Consider the following 24,927-nt stretch of genomic DNA (forward strand, 5'->3'; position numbering starts at 1 on the left):
TTATTAGTGCAATTAAATCAAAATACTGTATATGGATATAATATATATGAAACTAATAACAGTAATTGAACAACAATTAAAACAAAATTTTCATTATTCATTTAATTTCATTAAAAGTTCATTAGTCGAGCATATGAATCAGTCTGAACACAGCCGGGCGGTGTGGTGTGGCATATTAACCGAAAATGCCGTTTTCAGCGACCGGAAAAATTCGGTGCATCCCTAATAATAAACTAATTTAAGTAAATCAAGTCATTTTTTCATGCTGTTTGCTAATTGGTTGTATAATAGTTCGATTGCATCACATGCATTTTTCAACAGTTTATCTTTCACCACTGACAACTCTGTTTTAGTGGCTGCGGGAATTGTACTTTTAGTTTTGCTTTTCATTGAAGCTATTATAAAACCCATTCAGACGCAGATTCAGAACGACTGTGGCCAACTTTGAAACACCTACACGCGTCTGCACACACTGCACAAGCCTGGAACTCGTCCATTATCATCAACCAAGCTGTCAAAGGCAGCGCCCATTCGCGTCTCTTCGTTCTCCCTGATGTCTGTGAATACTTCCTGGTCCAAAGTTGTGTGTACACAAATCAAAGTCAATTGAGAATGAAGTCGGATGGTGAAGTCACGTCAGGGAAATACACTTCAACGGACAAACAAACACAGACACTTCTCTAACTGAGGGACAGAGAAGAGAAGTTCAATAGCCTATATAATTCATTCTTCAGTGTTGACGCTTCGCAAACATGATACGAACAGATGAACATCATTCATGCAAAGGAACCCCGAAGTGTCATTCTGACCAGAAACAACTGCAAAGCAACAGTATGAAAAATGGATATCACAAAAAAGAAAAGGTAAGTCAAATTGTATAACTTCTGCTCAACGCTGCAAGTTAAACGTGTTATTTTAAAAAGACATGTTAAAATGCAAGGAGTGATTTTTAAGGCGGACTTGTAGTACAATGTAGTTTTTTACAGACAACGTCGTAACTTTAACAACATATTCCTAGGTTTGACTCTATGGGTTTGACAGGTCTGGTTCATTTCAGCGAATCGGTTCGTTCAGATGGTTCATTTATGAATCATTCGAAAAACGAGTCACCAGTTAGTCACCACTGAAATATGCTTAAAGTCCAAGTGCTATTTTCGTCATTACATAAATATTTATTCTTATGAAAATAGTTGCATTGGTAACCATAAATAGTTTAACTGTAAAAATTGTATTTGTAGCCACAGGCAAAACACTGGTGGCTTAGCTTCTCTCTTAATTTAACTGTGGTTACTATCAAACAAACGATAGTATTTGTTATTTAAAGTGTAGTATTGGCTGTGAAAGTATAAGCAAACCTAGAAATTGCATTTATTATTAAATTCTGTTATTTGAGGTGTTTAGTTTATGCAGTAGGCCCATTTGTTTGAATGTCTTTTGTCTATTAAATTGCAGTGCAGTTAAAACATTATTAACTTGAATGTTTTGTCAATGGTATTTTAGGTGCAGAAAAATGGCAAGGGAGACGGTTTTCATCAACCTCGTGTTAGGGGTGAAGATTCATTTGAGGAGGCCCCCATGTATGTAGCTGTCCTGACATACATGGGTTATGGAATTGTCATTCTTTTTGGCTATTTTAGGGATTTCTTAAGAGCGGTTGGCTTCGAGAAGTGCCATCAGGCCCAGGAGAGAGAAGAGCAAAAGGTAGGGTTGCTCTCCATCTAATATATTTTTCAAAGTGCGATAACCATCATGTGTAGAAATTAGTTAGTTTGTTCCAGTTTGTCTTGTTCATTACACACCGGGGGGAAAACATATTTTTTTAATAATTAGTTTTAGTTTTACCTCATGTAAACCTTCCACTTGATTGGTGGAACTTTTATTTTTGGATTAGAATAACAACTTTCTGTGTCTCTAAATGGCAAATGCTCAGTTACATTCTTAACATTTAGAAATAGTAACTGTAAAAAGATGAGTATTTGTCAAGACAAATTTACTGTCAACACACAGAAGTGTTTTCTTTCATGTCATATCATTTACACACTGTTAACTACGGAAAATCTCCATGATATGTGTGAGGTGATGCCGGGGAGGTTAAAGACGCAATTAAACCCCAAAGGAGTGTGGGTTCATTATTTCTGCTCTCAGTCTGTCCGCTGAGAATGCCGCCTTCACAAAGATGCCTCTTTCATGCACATTTCCAACTCAAAGCTGGTGGCATTACATCAAATGCGATTATTCAAAGGCATAAATTGAGTTTTTTTAAGTTTAGCTGGCAAGATTATGAAACGGTAAACTGTCAGATTTAGCAAACTAAAATGCTAAAATTGTGTTATAATGATATGAGTAACCAATTGTGGATTTTTTGCACTGTGCTTGCCATGTTTTCCAAACACTTCAGCCAAATTGGCAGTGTCTAAATCATCTAACCAAGCCCTAATCTGTAAAGTGCAAAAACATAAATCTGTAAGAAGGAGTGCAACAGACTTTTCAGTGTAGGAATGCTGAAATAGCACCATCGTTTCCCATTATTTTCCAATTACAAATAAATATAAAAACCAGAAAAGAACAGTTTTTACTTCAGCAGTGCACATCTCACAGAGTATGCCTGGTATGTAGACCTATACACCCCCTTAGCATTTAAGAGCAAAATTTACATGCAGCCTCAAATGATCTCACAGCATTTCTGTTCTCCCTTTTCCTGTTTAACAGGGGTTTCTACTACATTGCTGTTTGAGTTACACACCAGCAAAGCTTTAAACTGTGTGCTTTGTGTATTCTTTGTGTTAAATGAGAAAAATAAAATAAAAAAATGCTATGCAGTTTTTTTTGTTTTGTTTAAGCTTTCTTGGTGTCTTAAAAGAACGCTTTGAATGCATGATCTGAAGAGCTGGGCAAAGATCAGAAACCTCCTCAGTGACCAGAAAAACTTATGAGTGGCAGTCAAAAGCTTATGCAAAACTTGTAAAAGTCAGGCGGCAATTTGTTCAAAGTAAGTTTAATAAAGGCAGCACAATGAGGAGTCTGATTAGACTCTGCCTTGTTCTTTGGCAGAGTTTATTTAAGAACAAGATGTGGGTGAGTCTCTCAGGACTCTGATACTCACAAAGCAGATGGTTTTGAAACATTCACCCGGTTGTAACTACCCACATACAAACAGTGTCTTTTTATGACTGATGCTGATGGCTTGTGTCAGCTCTATGCCTCTTATTTTTTAATAAATACGGTATATTGTGGTGAGGAATGCACAAAATACTACTAATTTTGGGTTATTAAAAGTGCTTATGGTCACTTTGTTGTAACCAGTTTCTTGTATTACAGGACTTTGTTCCTCTGTACCAAGATTTTGAAAACTTTTACAAACGGAACCTGTACACGAGGGTCAGGGATAACTGGAACCGGCCTATATGCAGTTTACCTGGTCCGGTTTTTGACGTCATGGAAAGGGTCTCAGATGATTACAACTGGACTTTTAGGTAGGTATATGCTTTGCATTAAAACAAACAGTTGTGATCCTGTTATAAAGACCAGAACATGTTTTAGGCAAGACTTCTTAACTAGCAAGTTGGTGAGCCAACTTTTTGGGCCAGTATCATGGGAGAAATATATTAAAATATTATATTATTATAACTACAGTTGAAAAGTTTGGGGGAAAACTGCATCATGATTTCCTCAAAAATACAAAGCTGCACAATGGTTTTCAGCATTGATAATAATACAAAATGTTGACACTGAAGACTGAAATAATGTCTGCTGAAAATTCAAGCTTTGCGATCAATGTAATAAATTGCATTTAAAAAAATATATTAAAATAGAAAACGTAAAAAAAAAAAAGTTACTTTGTTAAAATATAAATACTGTTTTTGGAGCCGATAAATGCAGCCTTGGTGAGCATAAGAGACTTATTGCAAAAACCTTGAACCTTGGAATTGTACTGTAAACTAAATAATAATAACAACATATTTCATCAGGGGATAAATATATTCATATTTGATAAACTAATATGGTGTACCAGTTACTGTATATGATTATGGCTTTTGTAATTTCATCAGATTTTTTCTTTCAACAGCCGCACTTGCAATACTTGCGCTTACTGCTTCTTAGCAATTCATGCTTTTCTTCTATATTACACCCATTGATTTCAGTTGCAACCTGGAACAAGAAAGATCTATGTATGTGCTATAGTCAAAAAAAAAAAAACATATTTTCCACATCTTGTTTGATGACGTGTTACTTCTTTGACAGGTTAACAGGGAGAACCATTGAGAATGTCATAAACATGGGCTCCTACAACTACCTGGGTTTCGCTGAAAACAATGTCGACTTCCTGAAAACTGTGGCAGAGGAGACCAGGCAGTATGGGGTGGGCGTCTGCAGCACAAGACAGGAACTAGGTAAGTGTGTGGTTGCACCACGAACGAAACCTGCTTACAATCACAGAAACGGGTCACCCATAGCATCCAACAGTGTTTGCATAAGAACAAGCGTAGTAGGTTATTGAGCAACTATTTTAGTTTAGTTAATGCCATCATTAACCTGTCAAATGCTTTTTTCCCACTTGTGATCAGACCTGCTTTGAGCAGCATTCGTAGAATTCCTCCTTCGCAAATAGTTTCTAGGTAATTCATTAAAGGCCCAACCTGTTTTTTTTTTTATTTGCAGCATAAGTTGATGATTGACTGGACTGTTTAATATCTCTCTCTACAGATTTATTACATGTATTATGATTGGTCAAATGACCCATAATGAACTTCCTCGTATTTCCATGCTGAAATATGTTTATTATAGGTTAAAAGCTGGATTGTTTGCACTAAAGCTAAGAGGTGAAATGGTTTTCTGGGTGCATGCACTTTTTTTTTTTTTAAAGCACTCATGATAAGTTTCCCGCAGTGATAGAAAACTAGTCTTGCGATTTCCAGGCTCGAAAAGCTATGTAGTGAATATATTTGTATTTTTCTTTATTAACGCCAAGCTCTAAAACATTTAATTTGATATAAAATTACTTTTTGCGAGTGCATTCTCTTTAAAGTGACTTTAAAAAATGCTTACTGAGTAATCACAAACAACTTACAGGGAAATGCCTTGGTAAAATGGCATGGAAATCCTTTATGGAGGTTAGACCTGTTCGGGCACAGTTGTAAAATACTTTTTGGTTTGATGAATGTTCAAGGATCTGGTTATTCTGGCTTGTTGCATGTGTTGCATTTTTCAGCTGCTTGATGAATGTCACTACCTGTTCTGACATAAGCAAGGCCGTAAAACATAACGTGAGCACAGTCAGGTCAAGACATGACAGTTAAGTTGGAAATATTTTCACCACTGTTTTCTCTCAATTTCTTATCGTCACTCACCTACTTTTCTGTCTCCTCCTCTCACATACACACACAGAATAAATACACACCCTTCTTAATGATGTTTTACCAGATATCAGATCATTTTCAGAGTAAAGTAGGTCATCTGAGATCTTTATCCGCGTTGGTATGCAGTGACTGTGGTGAATCTAATCCAAATACAGATACAGACACTAAAAAACACATGATCATGAGGCATGAGGTATTTGTGTGTAAAGGCTTTTTCGCATCATTCATTATTCATTTCAGGGATTAATTAATTTTTTTGCATCACTCAGAGGTTGTCGTTTCTTTCTGATATATTTCCGCAGGCCTTCTGTAAAATGAGCAATAACAACTAACCCCACGACTCCTTATTAAAATGCAGTTTCTAATTAGACGCCTGTGTATGTACAGTATGTGCATATTAGGGATGGGCATTTTTAAATCATTTTGTAGAATTCCAAAACATAAAAATTAGTAAAATAAGTATAAATATATTGAACATGTAAAATATTATATTACATAAAGTATATACTTATTCATACATATATTTCATATAACTACATAATTTAATCAAATGGAAAACATTGTTGCTTTAAAGTGTTTTAATTATTGGAGATTTGTGAAGATGTTATTGCGTTTCCCAAATTACATTAGGCTACTATTTTACATCAAACCCATGTGATGTTGGGGTAATAGGTTTTTAACTATAACGGTACAGACACAGTTGACACTTTTTTTTTTCCGACTGCAAGGTCAATAATGTCTGTGTTTGTCTTTGGTGACACTTTTTAAGACAGATGCATCAATCATTTACAGAAATTCTGCTGTAGGATTGTCTGTGTGTCTTCAGATTGTGTTATAATGTGTGTGTTTTCAGTCACCGTGGACTATTTTAATGTGCAAAGAGTTTATAGATTTAACATTGTTATAGTTGTCAAACATTATCACTGAAGCACGTGGCACTCAGGTTGGAGGAGTCGACAACATAATAGGCCATTTAAGTGTCACAGTTATTATAAAAAGAGCTAAATATTTCACCATGATGACTCTACAACCACCAGAAAATTTGTCTTATTTAAGCTACAAAGTTTTGTAAATCATCTTTTTAGGGTTGGGACTACTGTTTAAGGTGGATAAACCTGTTTACTGGTTTAAAAAGTAGAGAGTTGACCAGTTTTGCATAACAGGAGTTGAAAAATTTGCAGATATGGAGAATTTTTGGCCAGGCACAAGTGGGCCTCTTTGCAACTCAGGAGACATCGCAGGAGACATTTAAGAGAACCCCTCTTGTTCTCTCTAGTTCACCAAGCTCCCCTTGGACTGGACAAAATGGTACAGACTTGGCCGAGGCCTAGGAGTCCTCCAATCTCCCCTCGCTAATGGGAGATAAGGCTCACTCCACATGGGGTATGGGCCTCCAAGGCCTTCTTAGCAGGTTTATCCATGCAGGACATCTGCCCTTCACCTTTGTGAGGTTCTATGACCTTGATATGCGAGCCACTCTGGGCTCTTCTGTTCTCTCACCTTAGCTGTGCTCTTTGGATACACAGGGATTTGGAAGTCTGGGGGCGTGGGCACCTTGTTCCCCATAGCATTCGACGCAGCTCGAGTTCCTGAAGAGGAACGTCTCAAGGTTACGCATGTAACCATAGCTCCCCAAGGGAACTTAATGCTGCGTCTCAAAAGCCATACTCCCAGCACCCCTACCAGCGCCTGCTTCTCTTCTCAAAGCTGATGCCAGCTGCGCGGTATGTGCTTTTATAGATTCCTGGTTGCTTACGTCACCCCGCTGGTGTCGTCACGTCCTTTCATTAGACAGATTGCACATGATATTCAGAGACGCTTACGCTAAAGGCGTTCCCCATAGCGTTCGTTGTAGCATCTCATTCCCTCGAGGAACCATGGTTAAATGCGTAACCTTGACATGTTTTATGGGTAGTTTCTGTTTGTGTACACACTCCCACCAGGTGAATCAACTCTACATGGGTCTTCCTCTCATTTCTCACTTCATTAGACTACTACAATATCCTGGTTAGAAGTCAAGACCCTTATGGGTTTCCTCTGTAGAGAGAGCTTCTCAGTTATCACACTGAAGTGCAGTGTGTCCACCCAGCCCAGATTCGGGTTTAATCAAACACATCACGCTTCAGTTGCTGCTGTGAGAGGGAATGATTCGAGGTCTGGAGTAATCAATAGTTTTTTAGAGTACAAAGCTCTCTATAGGAATCATGTAAAAGGAGAAACGTTTTCTCACAGACTAACACTAGGTGTTGTACAACCACTCTGGACTTCTGTCTTATTTAGTAGGAAATATATCTTTACCCAGAATTTCTTGGATAAAGCTGTTAAAAATTTCTAGCAGTCAGACCATTATGGTCTTTTTGTCACTTTGATGGGTAAGGTGTTCATGGGATCAGGAAATGATGCCAACATAAGCACTGTGGATGTGGATGCATTTTAACATTGCAACAACTACATAGTGTTTAGGAATGTTTTCATTTATATTTAATTTGTATGTGTGTACACACCCTGAAATAACAACGATCGCGGAAACAAGTGAAGATTGTTATTATTATTTTTTATTTTTTGTTCCTCTGATATTTTCCTCCTCTTTTTTTTTTTTTTTTAACCTGCCATCTCTCTCTAGCATGGCATAAGCAGCATACGGTGATATGGAGGGACACAGAGACTATTGACAAAGGAATTGACAAAGAAAAGTCTTTATTTTTGTTTTCTTCGCTTACAAAAAGATTTCTCGTTGCTTCATAACATTACAGTTGAACCACTGCTGGCAGATGGACTATTCTGATGATGACTTGGATACTTTTCTGGACCTTACAGTGTGACTTACTTGGTAGTATATGGGACAGAGGACACAAGGACACAAGCCTCCTTGTTTTCATCCAAAATATCTTAAATTGTGTTCCAAAGACGAACTATTTTTTTATGGGTTTGGAACGACATGGGATTAAGTGATTAATGACAAAATTTTCATTTTGGGATGGAGTATCCCTTTTAACTCTCCCTTAAAAGTGAGTCTTTTTTTATTTAGATGTGATAACTTCTGACTTTAGGGTCTGTTTTAAATGGGCTTTCAAAAAGTAATGACATTGTTTACAGTAGTAATAAAAAATTATGAAAAAAAATATTTATGGCACATATCTATAGCCAGATCCTCTCTATATATTTAAACTATACAGGACACTGAGTCACATTTTATCTCACAGTATCAGATGTTCTGTTTGTTTTTGATTTCTTGACATTTATGTACCAACATTATGATGTCTTTAGCCTCTGAAGGCACCTACTGAGTGATTAATGACCTTTCACCTCCCATGTTCTGACAGATCTCGTTTGTTTCCTTTATGCTGACCCTGCCTGAGCCTCTAAAACTAGAAAAGCTGAAGGAGGCATGCAGGAAAATTTTGCGGTTAAGAACACCTAATCTGACTTGGAAAGACTGGGCTAATGAATTCTTAAAGTGTGTATCTCTGCTTTCTATTACCAGTGGTGTGAGGCACTTTTACATTCCTTCTGTGGCCCTCATAGCATTAAAGGGATGGTTCAACCAAAAATGAAAACAAATCATTAATTACTCATGTTGTTACAAACCTATAAAACCTTTGTTCATCTTTGGAACACAAATTAAGATATTTTTGATGCATTCCCAGAGCTCTCTGACCCTCCCATAGAGAGCAAGGATCCACACATGATCAAGGTCCAAAAACGTAGTTTACGAAGCTACAAGAATACTTTTTGTGCTCAAAGAAAACAAATATAACGACTTTATTCAACAATTTGTCTCCTCCACATCACCCCGGCATCACCCTTAACCCAGAACAGCATACATTGTTTACGTTCAGTGGATACTCTCCAAAATGGCTCCAGGGAGACATGGGAGAGACAAATTGTTGAATAAAGTCGTTATTTTTGTTTAGTAGTATCCATGTAAATTAAGTAAACTAAAAAGAGGTCTACCATGGCTGCTACTACTGTTATTGGCTTGGATTTAATTTGTTCAAAAGCCTCCTTAAGGTATTGATAATCTCACAAGCTTTTTCTCACTAATTACTTTCTTCTTAAAACATGGTTCATGTAGCCATATGAGATAAAGGTGTCATTTTAAGAATACATTTCTTTTTATTTTTATAGGCAATTTAAGCACCCATGAAAAACTGGAGCGACTTGTGGCAGAGTTCTTGGGGGTGGAGTCTGCCATGACGTTTGGAATGGGATTCGCCACCAATTCCATGAACATTCCGGCACTAGTCGGAAAGGTGAGCATTTCAGATTGAATCATCGGCAGTGCCTCTTTATTTGAACATCTGTCTTAAATCACTCAGTTTTATCTGTTGAAGTGAGCTCAGAAGTGTGGTATTAATCTATTATCTCTGGGAGCCTGCTATTAATTGCTACTATAAACAGTTTTTCACGCACCGCTGAATTACCCAATGATCCAGCACACTAAACAAACCCTTGTTAAAAATAATGCTCAATCAGATAGACAAACACAGTTAGAACTGACAGCACTTGTTTAGGGTGTCTCATTAAGGTTTGTTTATGCTGGGTCCAATGATGTGGTCGGTCATGATCAGCTCAGATTAGAAGACCTCAGGAACTGGTTGAGATGAACAAACAATGAACAATACATTTAGTAGTGTATTTATTAATCTTTGTTAATGTTAGTTAATGAAAATAAAGTTATTCATCATTAGTTCATGCTAATTCACAAAGTGCATTAACTAATGTTAACAAGCACAACTTTTGATTTGAATAATGCATTAGTAAATGTTGAAATTATCATTAACTAAGATTGATAAATGCTTGAAGGATTGTTCTTGCTTACAGTAGTTCGTGTTAACTAAAGTAGTTAACTAACATTAACTAATGGAACCTTATTCTAAAGTGTCACCCAATGTCTGTTTCCAGGGCTGCCTGATTCTGAGCGATGAGCTAAATCACACATCCCTCATTCTGGGAGCCAGGTTGTCTGGGGCCACCATTCGAGTCTTCAAGCACAACAGTGAGTACATATTTAAAATAGTATGAAGTTTAAAAACACCAGGTCATGGTGTGTTCAGTTATCCACGCAACTGCTCAAGGTTAAACATTTGTAAATACTGAGGTCAATCGTCAAAGGTCAAAACATTTTGTGATGGTTAGCAAGCTAAATTTAAGCAGTCGACTGCAGCGAGGCATATTTGGGTTTTATAAAAGCTATGCTTTAGGGAATCCATAGTGGTTAATGGTATTCTTGTGTAGCTACTGGAAAACTAGTGTGCATCTTTCTCCAGAGGATGGATGAGAATACTTGATGCATGAACAACAAAAGCTTGAATGTACTCAGCCAGCGCCGTGTAATAGTTGGTTGTGGCTCCTTACATCAAACCCGAAGGCCTCCACATGCCACTGAAAATGGACTTATAAAAAGTGACAGAGGAGTTTAGCAACCCTAGTCCATTGTTCTTGGCTGCGATTGTTCAGATAAAAAAAAAAAAAACTTGATTAGCTGGTTCAGGTTTGTTTAATTATGGTGTCTGAACATAATGCCATGTTCTGGTTCCTCAGAAATGAAAAAGAATGCTGCTTGAAGTTGAACTTTCAACTTGAACTCGTGCAGAGATCCCCTCTTCTGATTTCGTAAAGATGCCGGTGTATGATGTACTGCAACAACCGGATTTGATGAGTTAATGATAACCATCAAGCAAATAAAATGCATCAGTGAGTTAAGGTTCATAATTATATGATAAGCCAACCTGTTTAGCAAGCATTTGCAGAAACTGGTGGAAAATACAGTAAACGTTCTTCTCTGTTAATAGCACTGCATAACAACGTTTTTCATCTGAATTTTGATCGTTGTATACCACGTCTACCACCTACCACGCTAGGGGTGCATTGCCATTTTAATTCTTTATCTGTCTCCAGAGGATTGCGAAACCCACATTGGAAAAAATAAAAAAATATCCAAAAGCAGAAGAGGATAATAACATCTGTTTTTCTGAATGATTGCTCATTCAAAAAGAACATTTAAATGCAAACGGACTCAATTTGTTTAAATGCGCTAAATGTGTTGTTGACATCAGGAATATTTAGGCCATAGATTTACCTTTTTTTTTTTAGTTGATCAGTTACGCAAGGAATTGCTGGAAGACTTGTGTTTTCTCCGGAGAAAGATTGCAGCTGTAAATATGGCACACTGAATAAAATAATGGATTTTTGTTGTTTCATTTGCACATTGTTTTGAATAATGATCACTGCTGTTTTGTATACGTCAGTGAGACATATTTTGAAGCGAGTGGGTGGATTTTTCCTGCAAACAGAGTATATTTTTGTATTATTTGTTTGGAGTCTCTATAACCAAGCTGCAAATGCTTTCATTGTCATCTTGAATTAACTAGTGACAACATAAAACACTTAAACATCTAGCCACAAATAGTTTGGCATTTATGTCCACATAAATGTACTTCTCATTGTTTGTTGTATAGATGTTCTTGGCCTGAAACCGTTTGCGGATCTGTTTAGGTGAGTGTAGTATTTCAGGACTGCATGGATAGTGAAAGCAGGCCGCGTCCACATTGGCCTTCACTGGCCTAAATACGTCCACCTGTTTGAAATGAGGCCACTTTAATGAGAGACTATATGGAACATTCTTTTCTTTGGGCTTTTTGTCACTTTTTATTCATAGAGACAGTAGGAAGAAGGCAGTAAGTTAATAGGGTAAAAGGGGAGGAATGGGATCAGATGGAACACAGGCCAGAATGAAACCGGTGTTGGCTTTCAAAATCTGTCATTTTGCAGTTACACTCTGCCATCTGTTGGCCAGTTTGCAGTGTTGCCATGTCTGGTTGTGGTTGTTATGAGCGACTTCAGGTTATTGGTTACAGAATACAGTCACACATTTGGGCTTACACAACTAAATATGGCCTACCAATAATAGCATTGTTAAATATCCCAGTGTGCAGTTAGAGCTCAGTTTTACTTGTTATAACTATTAATCAATATAATTTATTTCCATTTTCTTTTTTTTTTCTCTTTTTTTTTTGCAGTACGATGTAATTTAGCCTTGGTTAATGTTTTTTTTTATGCTATAATAAATCAGATCATTGAATTCAAGCAGTTCTCCATAAAAACCCTCACCCTCCCAGAAAGGCAAAAAAAAAAAACTCTTGATGCTTATTTTGGTAAGATACACTGTAGGTCACTTATTTTGGGTTTTGTTTTACCAGACCATGACATGTTCCTTCTTCTAGCTAGGTCTGGCAACCACTGTCAAATCGTGTCTTAGCAATCTAAAACATTCATTGCTGGGGCGTCTCTACAGAAGAAGGCTTGAAAAACACTGTTCTGTACATCCAAAGACTTGTTGGCCACATACAGAAGAATTCAAGGGTTGTTCATAATCTGTAAAGAAGCTTAGTGATATGTAATATTACAGCCATATATATTCCTAAAAATTCTTTCATTGAATCAAATTTCCACTTGTGCTCATGACTAGCACAAGACAATGCCTGAGTTATGGTTAAATACCAACTAAGAGTATATATTTATTTTAATACCTGATTGTGTCATAATGTCTGTTTTGTGTTTGCTTACAGACATGCAGAGTCTAGAAAAAATGCTAAAGGATGCAATTTGCTCTGGTCAACCTCGTACCCATCGCGCCTGGAAGAAGATCCTCATCATGGTGGAGGGCATTTACAGGTCAGTTTGTTTGTGAATATTTACCGTTCCATTCACTGTAGCCTTAAGGTAAGAAGCTACATCAAATGAAAAAAAAGGATCTAATTAAGCAAATTGATAAAGACTACATTTATAGAGAGGTTATCCTACAAAAGTACAGCTCAAGATGCTTTACAAAGCAGCAGAATGTTAATTAAACAATAAAAAATGAATTTACTATCATTAACAGCTAAAGGCAATTGGATTTAATAACTGGTGGCACAAACAAAATTATCTTTATTATCACAATTATCACTCTTGTTGCCTGTCTGATTGTTAGTTTATTGAGGCCAAAGTCTTCAGTCATGGTTGTGTGACCCTTTCCAGTCTCGTGAGCATAACCGATAACTCGATAACCCCTTTTCTGAGGTCATTTATTCCATAAATCTGTCCTCTGTGTGCTTTGAAGTGAACACTGAAGGTTCATGAACTTTATATGAAATTCATGCATGATTATAGAAGATTATGAATGATTCACTAACTTACAACCACTGTACCAGTAGCCACATAATACTGTTTACAGTGCCTATTGCCATCACTGAGAAAGGTGATTTCTATGTCTATTTCACTGATATCTGCTAAGTAGTTGGCGTCATTTTATGTTTAACTAATCCTTTACAGCACCGTTAATATTAAAAAACTTGAAAAGTTGTTGTTAGATCATTTAAATGTAAAAAAAAATACACTTTTTTTAATGTATGTGTCTGTCTGTCTGTCTGTATATTCATATACATGTTAAACATTTTATATATGCACTCACACACGCACACACACATACAGTTTATTAAACTATTTCAATCATTTAAAATATTTCTAGTCACATATTTGCCTTGTGTTTACCATTCTATGTCCATAATCTGATTTCTTACACATCCTAATTGAAATGTCTTTGTCTATTTCTTTCAGTATGGAAGGCTCTCTAGTCCGGTTGCCGGAGATCTTAGCGCTAAAGAAGAAGTACAAGGCTTATCTGTACCTCGACGAGGCCCACAGCATCGGGGCCGTGGGGCCCACGGGACGGGGGGTTACAGAATATTTTGGGGTGGATCCCAATGAAGTGGACGTTCTAATGGGCACCTTCACTAAGAGCTTCGGGGCTGCTGGCGGGTACATAGCTGGGAAAAAGGTAGGAATTATGTAATGCCTTACTGTCAAGCTTTTAACAAGACATTTCCTGAGGCAGACAGCACAAGGTTTTATAGAAATTTGGATCGTTGCGCTGCTGTTTGTCATTTGTTGACGCTCGTGGTACAGAAAAGAGTTACATCACCTTTACTCAGAGTGCACACCATTCTCCCTTCCTTTCTTTTTCAAACTCGCACACATGGTCTTGTTTCATGATGTGAAACTACATATGTTCCCCAAATGTCACTCACGCTCCTGTCACACCGCCTCTCTCAACTCATTACTCTATTAAAAAAGACCACTTCACTTCATAACCACATCACGAACATGGCAGTTGATTATAAAAGACTGAAAATTAAAAAGACTGCAGCTTCTTTGAATTACACATTCAGAGAGAGAGAGAGAGAGAGAGAACCCATACATGTGTTATGTAATATTGAGAATTTAATAAGGTGAGACTGTGCGATTGCCAACTCTGTTTTATGGAACAAATCAGAATTGAAGGTTTTTAAAGGTTGCTTCCAAACGTGGTACTTGTCTGTAATGTATACTACCATTTTAAAAATAAATAGATAATCATTACAATAATTGTAAAAAAATAACACTTTTAACCTCTTAAGTGCCACTGGTGGGCCTGTTGATGCTTTTGTTTTTCATTGTGTTTTTTCTCTGTCACATATCTTAGTAATACTTATAACTTACATATCAATTGAAAACTTAAAACCTCAAAATTCATCCTGTGAAAACCATTTTAAAATCAGACATTGCGTTACCAATGGAAATGGGACTTTAATGTATTTTGGCAGTCTTCCCCTTAGTGAGTTGAATCAGGTGTCATATAACAAAATGTATTGTGGTCTTTTAGAATCAAACCTTTTTATAATCTTGACAATATATATATATATATATATATATATATATATATATATATCTCAACTTCAAATTTGGAACATAACTTATTTAGACATAAGGCTTTTATTTTATAGCGATTTTGGATTCAAAAATATTTTGATAAAATAAAAATGGTACAGTGCATTTTCTTAACAGAAAATTGTACACTTTTTGATACATTACTTTAATATTTTGAAATGAGTCCACTTCTGCAATAATCTGCATTGTCTTCTAAAAGAAGAGTCTAGCCTTAGGTCTGTATTGCAAAGTGTTCATGAATTATAACAATTTAAGTTTGAATAGAGCACTTTCTCATCTATATTCAAAAATGGGAGGGGCACTTAAAGGGTTCATATTTTTTTTCTGTCTGAAAAATGTCAGCAGACATTTAGTCAAACTTGTCAGCTTATCAAAGAAAACTTCTGTTCCTTTCCTGTAGATTTACCATATTTTTATAAAGGTACTTAGCAGCAGAGTAAAACACATGCTCTCAGCAGCAATAAGGACACTGTACACAAGCACAGTGGGAGGTTCGCAAAGAGAGCCGCCAAACAGCTCCAGCCAGTCCTTGCTCCACAGATGTGGGTGGATTTTCGGACACGTTCTCTTAACTGACTTATCTTATGCTGTTTCCACAAAGCTCCCAGGACCTAAAGTACTTCAAATCTTGCATTTTAAGTGGAAGCAGATGTTTGCTTTGCAGATCGTTCCCCTAAAAACCCCTTCGCCCCCATCCTCAAAGTAGAGGACACATCTGGATGCAGAGGCCCGTGTGCACCGCGAGGTGCTTCCCCTCCCCATGTCCCTCCACAGTGGATGCAGATGTCTGAGGACAGAGATTAAGAGCTGAATATTGGTCCTGGCTCCTACTCAGAAGCTTTTTAATGGATGCAGGACAGACACAATCTCCAAAACTGTTTGTTTGTAATGTACAAAGTGTCGCCTTATTCCATGACAGCTGTAATAGTTTGTATGGAAAAGCCTGTATTAGTGTCCATACGTGTTCGCTTGTCTCATTGTCAGATCTGCTGTTAGTATAACCAGTTAAGGGACTCCAATACAAGCAGTTTGCAAAATTAACATCCTGTGTCAGCCATAACAAAAAAAAAAAAAAAAGATTTTACACAATGACAACAAATAGAGAAGCTGTCATTATCACTGGACAATCAGTGTCTCAGGTGTGCGTTGTGTGGTTTCATCTCCATCTAGTGGTGTAATTTGGACAGCACAATGTTTCAGTTCTACTCTTGTATATAGTCATTTTTTAAAATCACTTATTACAGGGTTTCTTTCGCTGAAAAAACCTGAGGTTAAATATCTTGCTCTAGGGTGCAATACATTTCTCATGGATCACCTGCTCAAAAGTTCAAACTTACAAATCATAACTTTAACCATAATACTACCACAGCTTGTGAAACATTGACAAGGAGTGTAGACCATAAAATAGTTAAAAGGAAAGCTCATTCCGACATTTTTGGCAGTAATTACTAACTGGTACAACAGTATTAATTTCTTTTTACAATTTTGTATAATTTATTTTAAATTAAATTAATTGAATTAAATTTGTTTAATTGTAATTTATTTAATATAATTCATTTCTTTATTCTATTAAAATATTTTCTTTTTTTAACCCAGTGTTTTTCTTATTTTTGTGAAGCACAAAAGGAGATCTTTTGCAGAATGTCTGAACTTGAGTAACATAAATGTGAACAAATTCTGAAAGTATTCCTTTAATGATGGACATGTTTTTTTGCAGGAGTTGGTGGATTATTTGCGGAGTCACTCTCACAGTGCCGTGTACGCTACAGCCATGTCCCCACCTGTCGTAGAGCAGATCATCAGGGCAATTAAATGCATCATGGGTGTCGATGGAACAACAGAAGGTTGGTATAAAAAAAAAAAAGCAATGTATAGACATTGAAGCAATACTGAGGCATAAAATCATGAAAGAGATTCTGTAAAACTTAATCACATGACTGAAGTCAACAGATGCACTACTTTACACTTGATGTGTTAGAAGACGTTGATTTCAAACTAGTCAGCCATTCTAATATCGGAAGACATTGAAATTCTCCACCCAACACTTCTCAATCACATGGATTTAATAACACTATAAATTTATTTTGCTACAGCGTATAACTCATGGAAAACAGATTTCAGTAAAATACAGGACTGGCTTAAAGAGTCTTAGAGACTTTTAGTCAAGGAAAGGTCACATATTTCCAAGTATTAGGAGTCAGCAGAATGGCACCAGATGTTAAAATGGTTTTCCCAAGCTCTCTTCTGTTTTTGATATGCGTTGATCCATATATTTATTATTTTAGAGAATACGTTTCATTTTTATTTCACCGCAGTTCACACCATGATGGGAAGGGATTCAGACTATTGAAGGCCAGCCTTAAGTTCAGCACACTACTGTTAAAAAATTTGGGGTCGGTGAGATTTTTTGATTGTTCTTGAAAGCTTATGTGCAACAAAGCCAAATTTATTTGATCAAGAATGCAGAAACAACTGTAAAATGTGACATATTAAATTATATATATATATATATATATATATATATATATATATATATATATATATATATATATATATTATGTATCATTTTAAAATACTATATTAATAATTATTATTCAGCAGCTGTTACTGCAGTCTTCAATGTCACATGATCCTTCAGAAAGCATTCACTGATATCCTCACAAGAAACATTCCTTATTACTGTCAATATCGAAAAGTTGTGGAAAACTTAAACATTTTTTCAGGATGTTATGATGTAAAGAAAGTTCAAAAGAACAGCATTTATTTCAAATATAAATGTTTTGTAACATTATAAAATTTTTACTATCACTTAATCCAGTGCATCTTTGTTGAATAAAAGCATTAATTTCTTTAAAAAGAAAAAGATCTTACTGGCCCCAAACTTTTGAACGGTAGTGTGAGTCAACAGAACAGCAATTAAACTGACCAATAAATAGTTTTATGCATTAAAATTAAATGAGCATTAAAGTATATGCATAAAAAAAATTATACAAAATAAAATCAAAATCAGATGTGGAGTCACCAAAAAATAAACCTTTTAATACAAATTGAAACAAAAATATAGTGCGGAGTTAATTAACTAGCTAAACTCCTCTGCTTCAGTTGGACAAGTGATTCTAGCCCAAGCTTGTCTGAAGAGAATCTCTCTAGGCTGTTTGGAGTTGTTGAACACTGTGATGTCTGTATCAGACTTGGACAAGCTGCCCATGTGTGTCATTACTGGCATGATGTGCAGCTCTGTGGTGGGTGAGTCACACTGATCCGAGCGTTCACTTTCTCACTCTGAATACAACACAATATGCTGCAGAAGACCTGCCACATCTAAACTTGTACCACGTCCATGACTAACTGTTTAGTCTGAGCTCCACCTGCTGTTTCTAGCTTTTGCCAGTTTTCAGCGTTTCTGTTGAAGAGTTTCTAATGTAATGAAAGTTAACAGCGGTTGTATTCGTTCTGCTGACATAAGGTCTTCTGAGCATAGCTTTACAGCCCACCTCCTTTTGAAATACCTGCCAATCGGTTCACAGGTAATTATATGCAAACATGCCGTTGTTTTCCAAAAACTCAGGCCATGGTGCCAAAGAGTGCTGGAGGCAGACCTGGCCAGCCCCCAGAACTGCATGATTTACACAGTTAAACATGGAGGAGGGAATGAGAGGTAGACATAAACTGAAAGAGACAAGAGAGTGAAAGATATTGATGTTCATCGAGCTACTGATTGTTTCCAATCACATCAAGTTCATTGAATGATCTCTTTGTGGTTCGAACCACCAAAGGTCAGATTACTAGTCCAGAGTGGTAACCGCTAAGCTACCGCTAACCGCATGGTACCGTTCACATCTGAGTCCATGCTTCTCAGTTTACCCCAGTCTCCAGTTGTGTGCCAAATCCATTGTATCCTATGCACAAGCCAAGAGTGTCTTGGCAAAGGATGAAATTTGTCTACCATTCAGCCTGACAAAACAAAACCAGCTGCTACTCTTTTTCACATCCACTGACTCCACACACACATTATGAGGCGTTTTGAAGAGAGCCTCAAAATGTAATGAAAATGTTGAACATCCGTAATACTTTATTGTTTTCTGTTTTCTTCCTGTTTTTGTTTGTTACTATGTTTTTGGGTTATTTTATGAATGGCTCTGCTCTGTCTCAGTTAACTACTTAATGGTCTTAATGAGGGGCTATTAAAAGACCGATCCTGGGAGTTGAACTGCAGAGCAGGTGATGTCATTTCCTGTCTCCTCTTTTGGGCCCCTTTCCTAGTCTTTCACACTTAATCAGCCTATATCCTAAAGGGAACTAATAGTTGTTTATAAAAGGGTGAAATGTCTACATTCTAGTTTGTCTAGGTAAAGGCAAGTTAAGGTATTGCTAAGACTGTTTTGTCAGAGAAATAACCGCTGGTGGTATGGCTTTATGCCACAACATTATGTTGCAATTCGTTGGCCATTTCCCCAGTGTTTTCAACTATATTTAAGTAGACAACTAGGAAACTTGCAGGCAAACAGTGTAGGCAAAAAATTGGAAAGAAGTGGGCTAATCTCTGTGCCAGCTGTTTTTAGGACCAGTTTGTAGACGTATTTGTTCTATGGTTTGCCTGACATGGTCTGTTTGGCGTTCATGCTACCGCAGAGTGGGTGCAGACTCTCTGAGTGCTACAAATTACTGTAGAATTACACGTGTATTTTCAAATTACCATCAGATTCAAACAGTTTAGGTTTATACAAAATATCATAAACAAATTATCAAATCACCACAGTCAGTGCCTTCAGGTTGTTTGGGCAATTGCGAGGCAGGTGCACAGATGTGCCACTTGTGATGTCACGATATGCTTTGGTAAATGTTGTGCTACTGCTTAAACTTGTCTTACTTTAGTCGTTTAAATTCCTTGATTAGGACCGGCCATACATTTCAGTGACATAAAAAGGGAAAATGTGAATATTGAATCTGAAAGGTAAGATTGATCATACGTTGGTTAACTGCTAGTCAGAGGTGCATTTCCCAAAAGCAACTGTGATCGCAAGTTCTGTTATTACCAATAGATTTCAGTGGAACTAACTACCATAGTTCGCTAATAATGCTTTTGGAAAACACACCCCAGACTAGTTCCTAAGACAGTCCAAACACAGCAAGCTTTTATGCATTGTATAGATAGTATACCGGTTATGAAAAATTATTTGACTGACTATTGTGGTCCTTTGTATTTCTTTTCTGACAATTGCAGGTTTTGGTATTTTTCTGTGCAAAAATATGCCTGTAAAGTTTCACTGTCATCTTAGTAATTGGCCTATAAATAATGGCAGGACATCTACTGTAACTGAGACTTTCATAGTCTGCATCCCTCTCATCTTGAGGACAATCAAATCCTTCAGATACAGTCCCAGTGGAGGAGCCCTTTGAGATTATTTGCACTTTTCCTTTTGACCTGTGGTTGCTCTGTTGTAAATCATGACCTTTACTTTATTCTAGACTCCCATTTATGTCTCTCCTTTTCCAATGAAAGCTAACAAATTCTCCTCGATGACGCTTCTGTCTGCATCTCCCCCACAGGCCAGCGAAGAGTTCGGCAGCTGGCTGAGAACACACGCTACTTAAGATCTCGGCTGAAGGAGATGGGCTTCATCATTTACGGCAACCAGGACTCTCCAGTGGTACCACTCCTGCTCTATCTACCTGGAAAAGTTGGGTAAGCACCTCCTAAAGCCAGTGGCCCGTTCGGATGACCAATTCTGGCCAAGTCCAATTCACACAACATGTATAAAAGAGCATCAGTTTACACTACAGAATCTCCAAGCTCGCATTTACACAAACCCTATTTAGTCTATTTGAAAACCCTCAGCTTAGATCGCTGGGCCAGCGAGAAGCAAAACTTTGTTTCTTTGTGAGCTCGTCTCGTGTCTTCTTTGTGATTAAGGAGAGTTTCCACTGTCTGGATGCTATAGTAATCCTTCTTTGAACTTGTGAACCTGCCCACATTTCGGGCTGCCAATAAAACAACAATGCCAGGCTTACATCGGGTTACAAAGGTGATAGCTTTGAATGCCATGTTGGAAATGTACTAACTGCTTGAGGACACCCCAACAAAAGCTGCAGTCATCTCCACTGGTCATTCCAAAGAAGGCGATGTGGTCTTTTCAAGAAGACGTTGGACCGTAGCCATCTTGGATGGTCTGGTTGATGCATGAATCAGTGGTGAGGAAAAAAACAAGAGAGGCAGAAAGAAAACATGACATGCGAGAGCTCATCACTGCACAGGCGTTTCAGACTCCTCCAAAGATAACAGCTTCCTGGCACACCAACAAAGACGACGGCAGCTGTGAGGCCTTTTAAATCCAGCTTTCACTCTCCGTCGCCGCTCTGTTCTCTGACAAAGTGGAGGCCTACTCTCCTCCTCTCGCTCTCAATCTTTTCCTCCTCCATTATACCTTTCCCTTTGCCTTTCTCTCCCTGTCAATCCATTTCTTATTCTCCCTCTTGGCTAATGCAAATGACAGTCCAGCTGTGCGGTTCACAATGGATTTCCCTTCACTCAAAGGGTGAGGAAAGGTAGCAGACAGTGCAAACTCTGAATGGGATTCTCGACAGCTTTACCCTGCATAATGTTTCTACTTTCAACAGACAGACGGTGTCTTTCTGATGTGTAATCACAGGCTCAGTTTGTAATGAAGATGGTCATACTAAGAGCACTAATAATGTATGGAAGCTTGAATGTAGAAAACACTTTAGATTGGGTTAAGGCATGTACTGCTTTCAGGACTAGAGTGAAAACATCTACCTGTTTTATGACATCAATAGTAAACAGCTCTCCCAAAAAAACAAAACAAAAAAACTTGAAGATGCAAGTTGTTATAGAACATTTGGATGCTTGGCAGTAGTACTTTTGCTAGTGTGTCTGTGCATAAACTTCACAATAAAATCCGTATTGATGATATGCCATAAAGTTGTTAATCATCTGCTCACAGGGCGTTCTCAAGAGCCATGTTGAAGAGGAAGATCGGTGTTGTAGTTGTAGGTTTCCCGGCTACACCTATTACAGAGGCCAGGGCTCGCTTCTGTGTGTCTGCCGCCCACACCAGAGAAATGCTCGATAAGGTAATAAACTACAACATTCCACTTCTATCTATTTCTATCTGTATTCTTTGTTGTTGTTGTTTTTCGTTCACTGTTTGTGTTAGACTTTTGTCAAGTGAAATAGAAATGAGTGTCGAGGCACAAAGACAAATTTTAAAACATAAAAGCTGAAAATGTAGTTTATTTCCAAAGATTTCCTAATAGGGATGCACAGATATACAAATTCTATGTGATTTCGGATTGACAGAATTATGTTATGATATATGGCCAGTATTAAAATTCTCTATTCTTGTGTCTAAATAATGGCAAAATAAAACACTATAAAAATTGTGAATGTGGGCTTTGCTAAATTAAAATGAAAAGGGGATTTCACTTTGAGATTTGCTAAAGATTACGTTTAAATTTAGCCAGTTATTAGTGTTTTCAAAGATCAACTTAGATTGAGCAATATATTATGATGAGATGAGGTACTTTAAATGTTAATATAGGGGAAGCATGCAAAATTAAATATCCCAAATTGACCGATATGATTTTGGTATGGTTTTTGGTAAGTTGTACATCTTTGAGTAAAGAATTGCCTCAAAAGAATAATGGGTTGCAATTAATGACACTGATTGAACACCTATTCAATTTCAATTTTAGATCAGTTGATTTAGTGCTTTTTACAATCCAAAACCGATTTAATGCCTCATAAAAATGCCACTGTAAAGGGCAGCAGAAAGTGACGTACCTCATCTCAGGCATATTCCCCCCAAAAAAGTCTATATAGCAACCTCTGATTTTCTTAGCTTCACATTTCACTTCATGTTCTTCCAGGTTCTCCAGAGCCTTGATGAACTTGGAGACGACATCAAGTTGAAGTTCTCCAGGCACAGATCTTCCTATCGGCCAGAACTGTATGATGAAACAGACTTTGAGCTGGACAGCTAATCACTCATCATCATCACTGTGAGTGTGAAGGCTTGTCCAGAGACTGCCAAGGTGTGAATGCCTTGGTGGTTTTTAGAAGAAACAGTGTCCTGCAATACCACACAGGACTGTTCTGCTCCCCCTACCAAAAAAAAAAAGTTTTTTTGCAGTGTTTATCACTTTTTCAGGTGTGTTTCACTATGAGGCATTGACTTTTACATGTATATTTTGTAAAAAATTATATTTTATCGTTTTTTTTTTTTAATCTGCTGTTTCTCAGTTTTGAGAAGTTTGTTAAATGATTTTGTCCTCAGGGGATTGATTGGAAAAGGGCCGTGTTTCTAGAATGTATATCAAAAGCTGATCTACATATATCAAACAGTTAACTCCCTTAACACTGACCTACATCAAAACTAGCTGTGGATAATAAATCCTGTTGTTTTTTTTTTTTTGTCCTGCTGCTAAAATGGACTGATGAAAGACCATGCTGTGCTGTATTATGTGTATGTGTGATCCACAACTACATTGACTGAAAGAGACTGAACAAGGCTGGGCGTTTCAGACCCAGTGCAAGTCATTCACAGTCACTAAACATGCACACATAGCAGCTATCAGCTCCAAGTCCTTCAAATTTACACTGACATGGATTAATTTGTATTTCATGTGCAGGAAACTACTTCTGATTTAAAAAATAATAATTATAATTATAATAAAAAACATTTATAAACTGGTTGTCCTGGAAAATCAAATCTTTGCTTGGAAAGTGTGAAAGGGTTTTTGTGTCATTTGTTTGCATATTTCAGATGCAGAACTTCTGTTTCATGCATTTTAGATTTTATTTCATTCTTATTTTCTTCAGAAATCAAAACATCTAGTTTAATAATACCTAGAACTGTGATCCAAGAAAACTTCAAATTGAAAAACCGTTAGACTTAAAAACAAACACCTATTCAGTTTGGAGTTCTCTGATTCTCAAATTAACTCGAGTCAGTTCTTTTTAGTGAATCAGTACCATACAGTAACAAGCAATGCAATTCAACCAATTCCCAAACAAATGATTCTTTTGAGCTGGTTCTTTTTAGAGAACACATACAGCTTACTGTCGCTTGTTATGTTTTGCACTTCCAAAGCACAGTAGTACTTTGTTAATTAAATGACAGAAGAATCAGAATCATTAAGAGGAATCAAGCACAGAACTTACAATTTTCATCCTTAATTATGACATGCCACCTCCACATTCACAGGGTCTCTATGGTAACTTTATTTACCACAGTAAACAGCAAAGCACATAGTAATTACCTCTTTGACTTTCATTTGCTGCAAAATTATTTGTGCTAACAAAAAGTAGTGTCTGCACATGTTTTCCCAAATTCTCTGCCTTGAATGAGACAAAACTTAATTGTTACATTTGAAAGAGACACAAAATCGCTGTCTGAGCGCTAGAGCTCAACATGCCAAATATGCTGCACACGAGCCAATATTCACCTTAAACTAGCAATTAGTAGAGAGATACACATTCCGCAGGTGTGGGGTAACCACTTGATTAATGCTGGGAGGAATCAAGACAGATAGTAAATGCTACAGACAGATGGGGTCTAGTCTGCACTTGTTTCACCCATGTTTGAAACAATGTTTGTTATTTCAAGAATACCAACACCATAGTGATGAAGATTTCTCAAGACTGAGGTGAGAAACTCAGGATGTCTTGGGGACTAGACTCATCGGAGAATGCATTGTTTTATTCTAGCTATTTCAGGGACACAGTGGGAGTAATTGTTGTTGCACTGGAAAACATTTGCAAACAGTTGGAAAACAACATTTATCAACCAAGGTTGTTACT

At 37.1% G+C, this 24,927-nt stretch overlaps 1 protein-coding gene across 1 annotated transcript; it reads left to right on the forward strand.

Annotated features, from left to right (window-relative positions):
- The first annotated feature begins 363 nt into the window (after window positions 1-363).
- sptlc3 (serine palmitoyltransferase, long chain base subunit 3) lies at window positions 364-23,819 on the forward strand. The gene is made up of 12 exons (XM_052571671.1): window positions 364-863; window positions 1,501-1,701; window positions 3,319-3,473; window positions 4,243-4,391; window positions 9,486-9,610; window positions 10,263-10,356; window positions 12,929-13,034; window positions 13,959-14,178; window positions 16,825-16,951; window positions 20,658-20,793; window positions 22,070-22,199; window positions 22,995-23,819. Exons 1-12 carry the CDS (start codon window positions 753-755, stop codon window positions 23,106-23,108), a joined length of 1,668 nt encoding a protein of 555 aa, XP_052427631.1. The 5' UTR covers window positions 364-752; the 3' UTR covers window positions 23,109-23,819.
- The last annotated feature ends 1,108 nt before the right edge of the window (window positions 23,820-24,927 follow it).

Source organism: Carassius gibelio, chromosome B13 (assembly GCF_023724105.1).
Source record: "Carassius gibelio isolate Cgi1373 ecotype wild population from Czech Republic chromosome B13, carGib1.2-hapl.c, whole genome shotgun sequence".
Lineage (NCBI taxonomy): Eukaryota > Metazoa > Chordata > Actinopteri > Cypriniformes > Cyprinidae > Carassius > Carassius gibelio.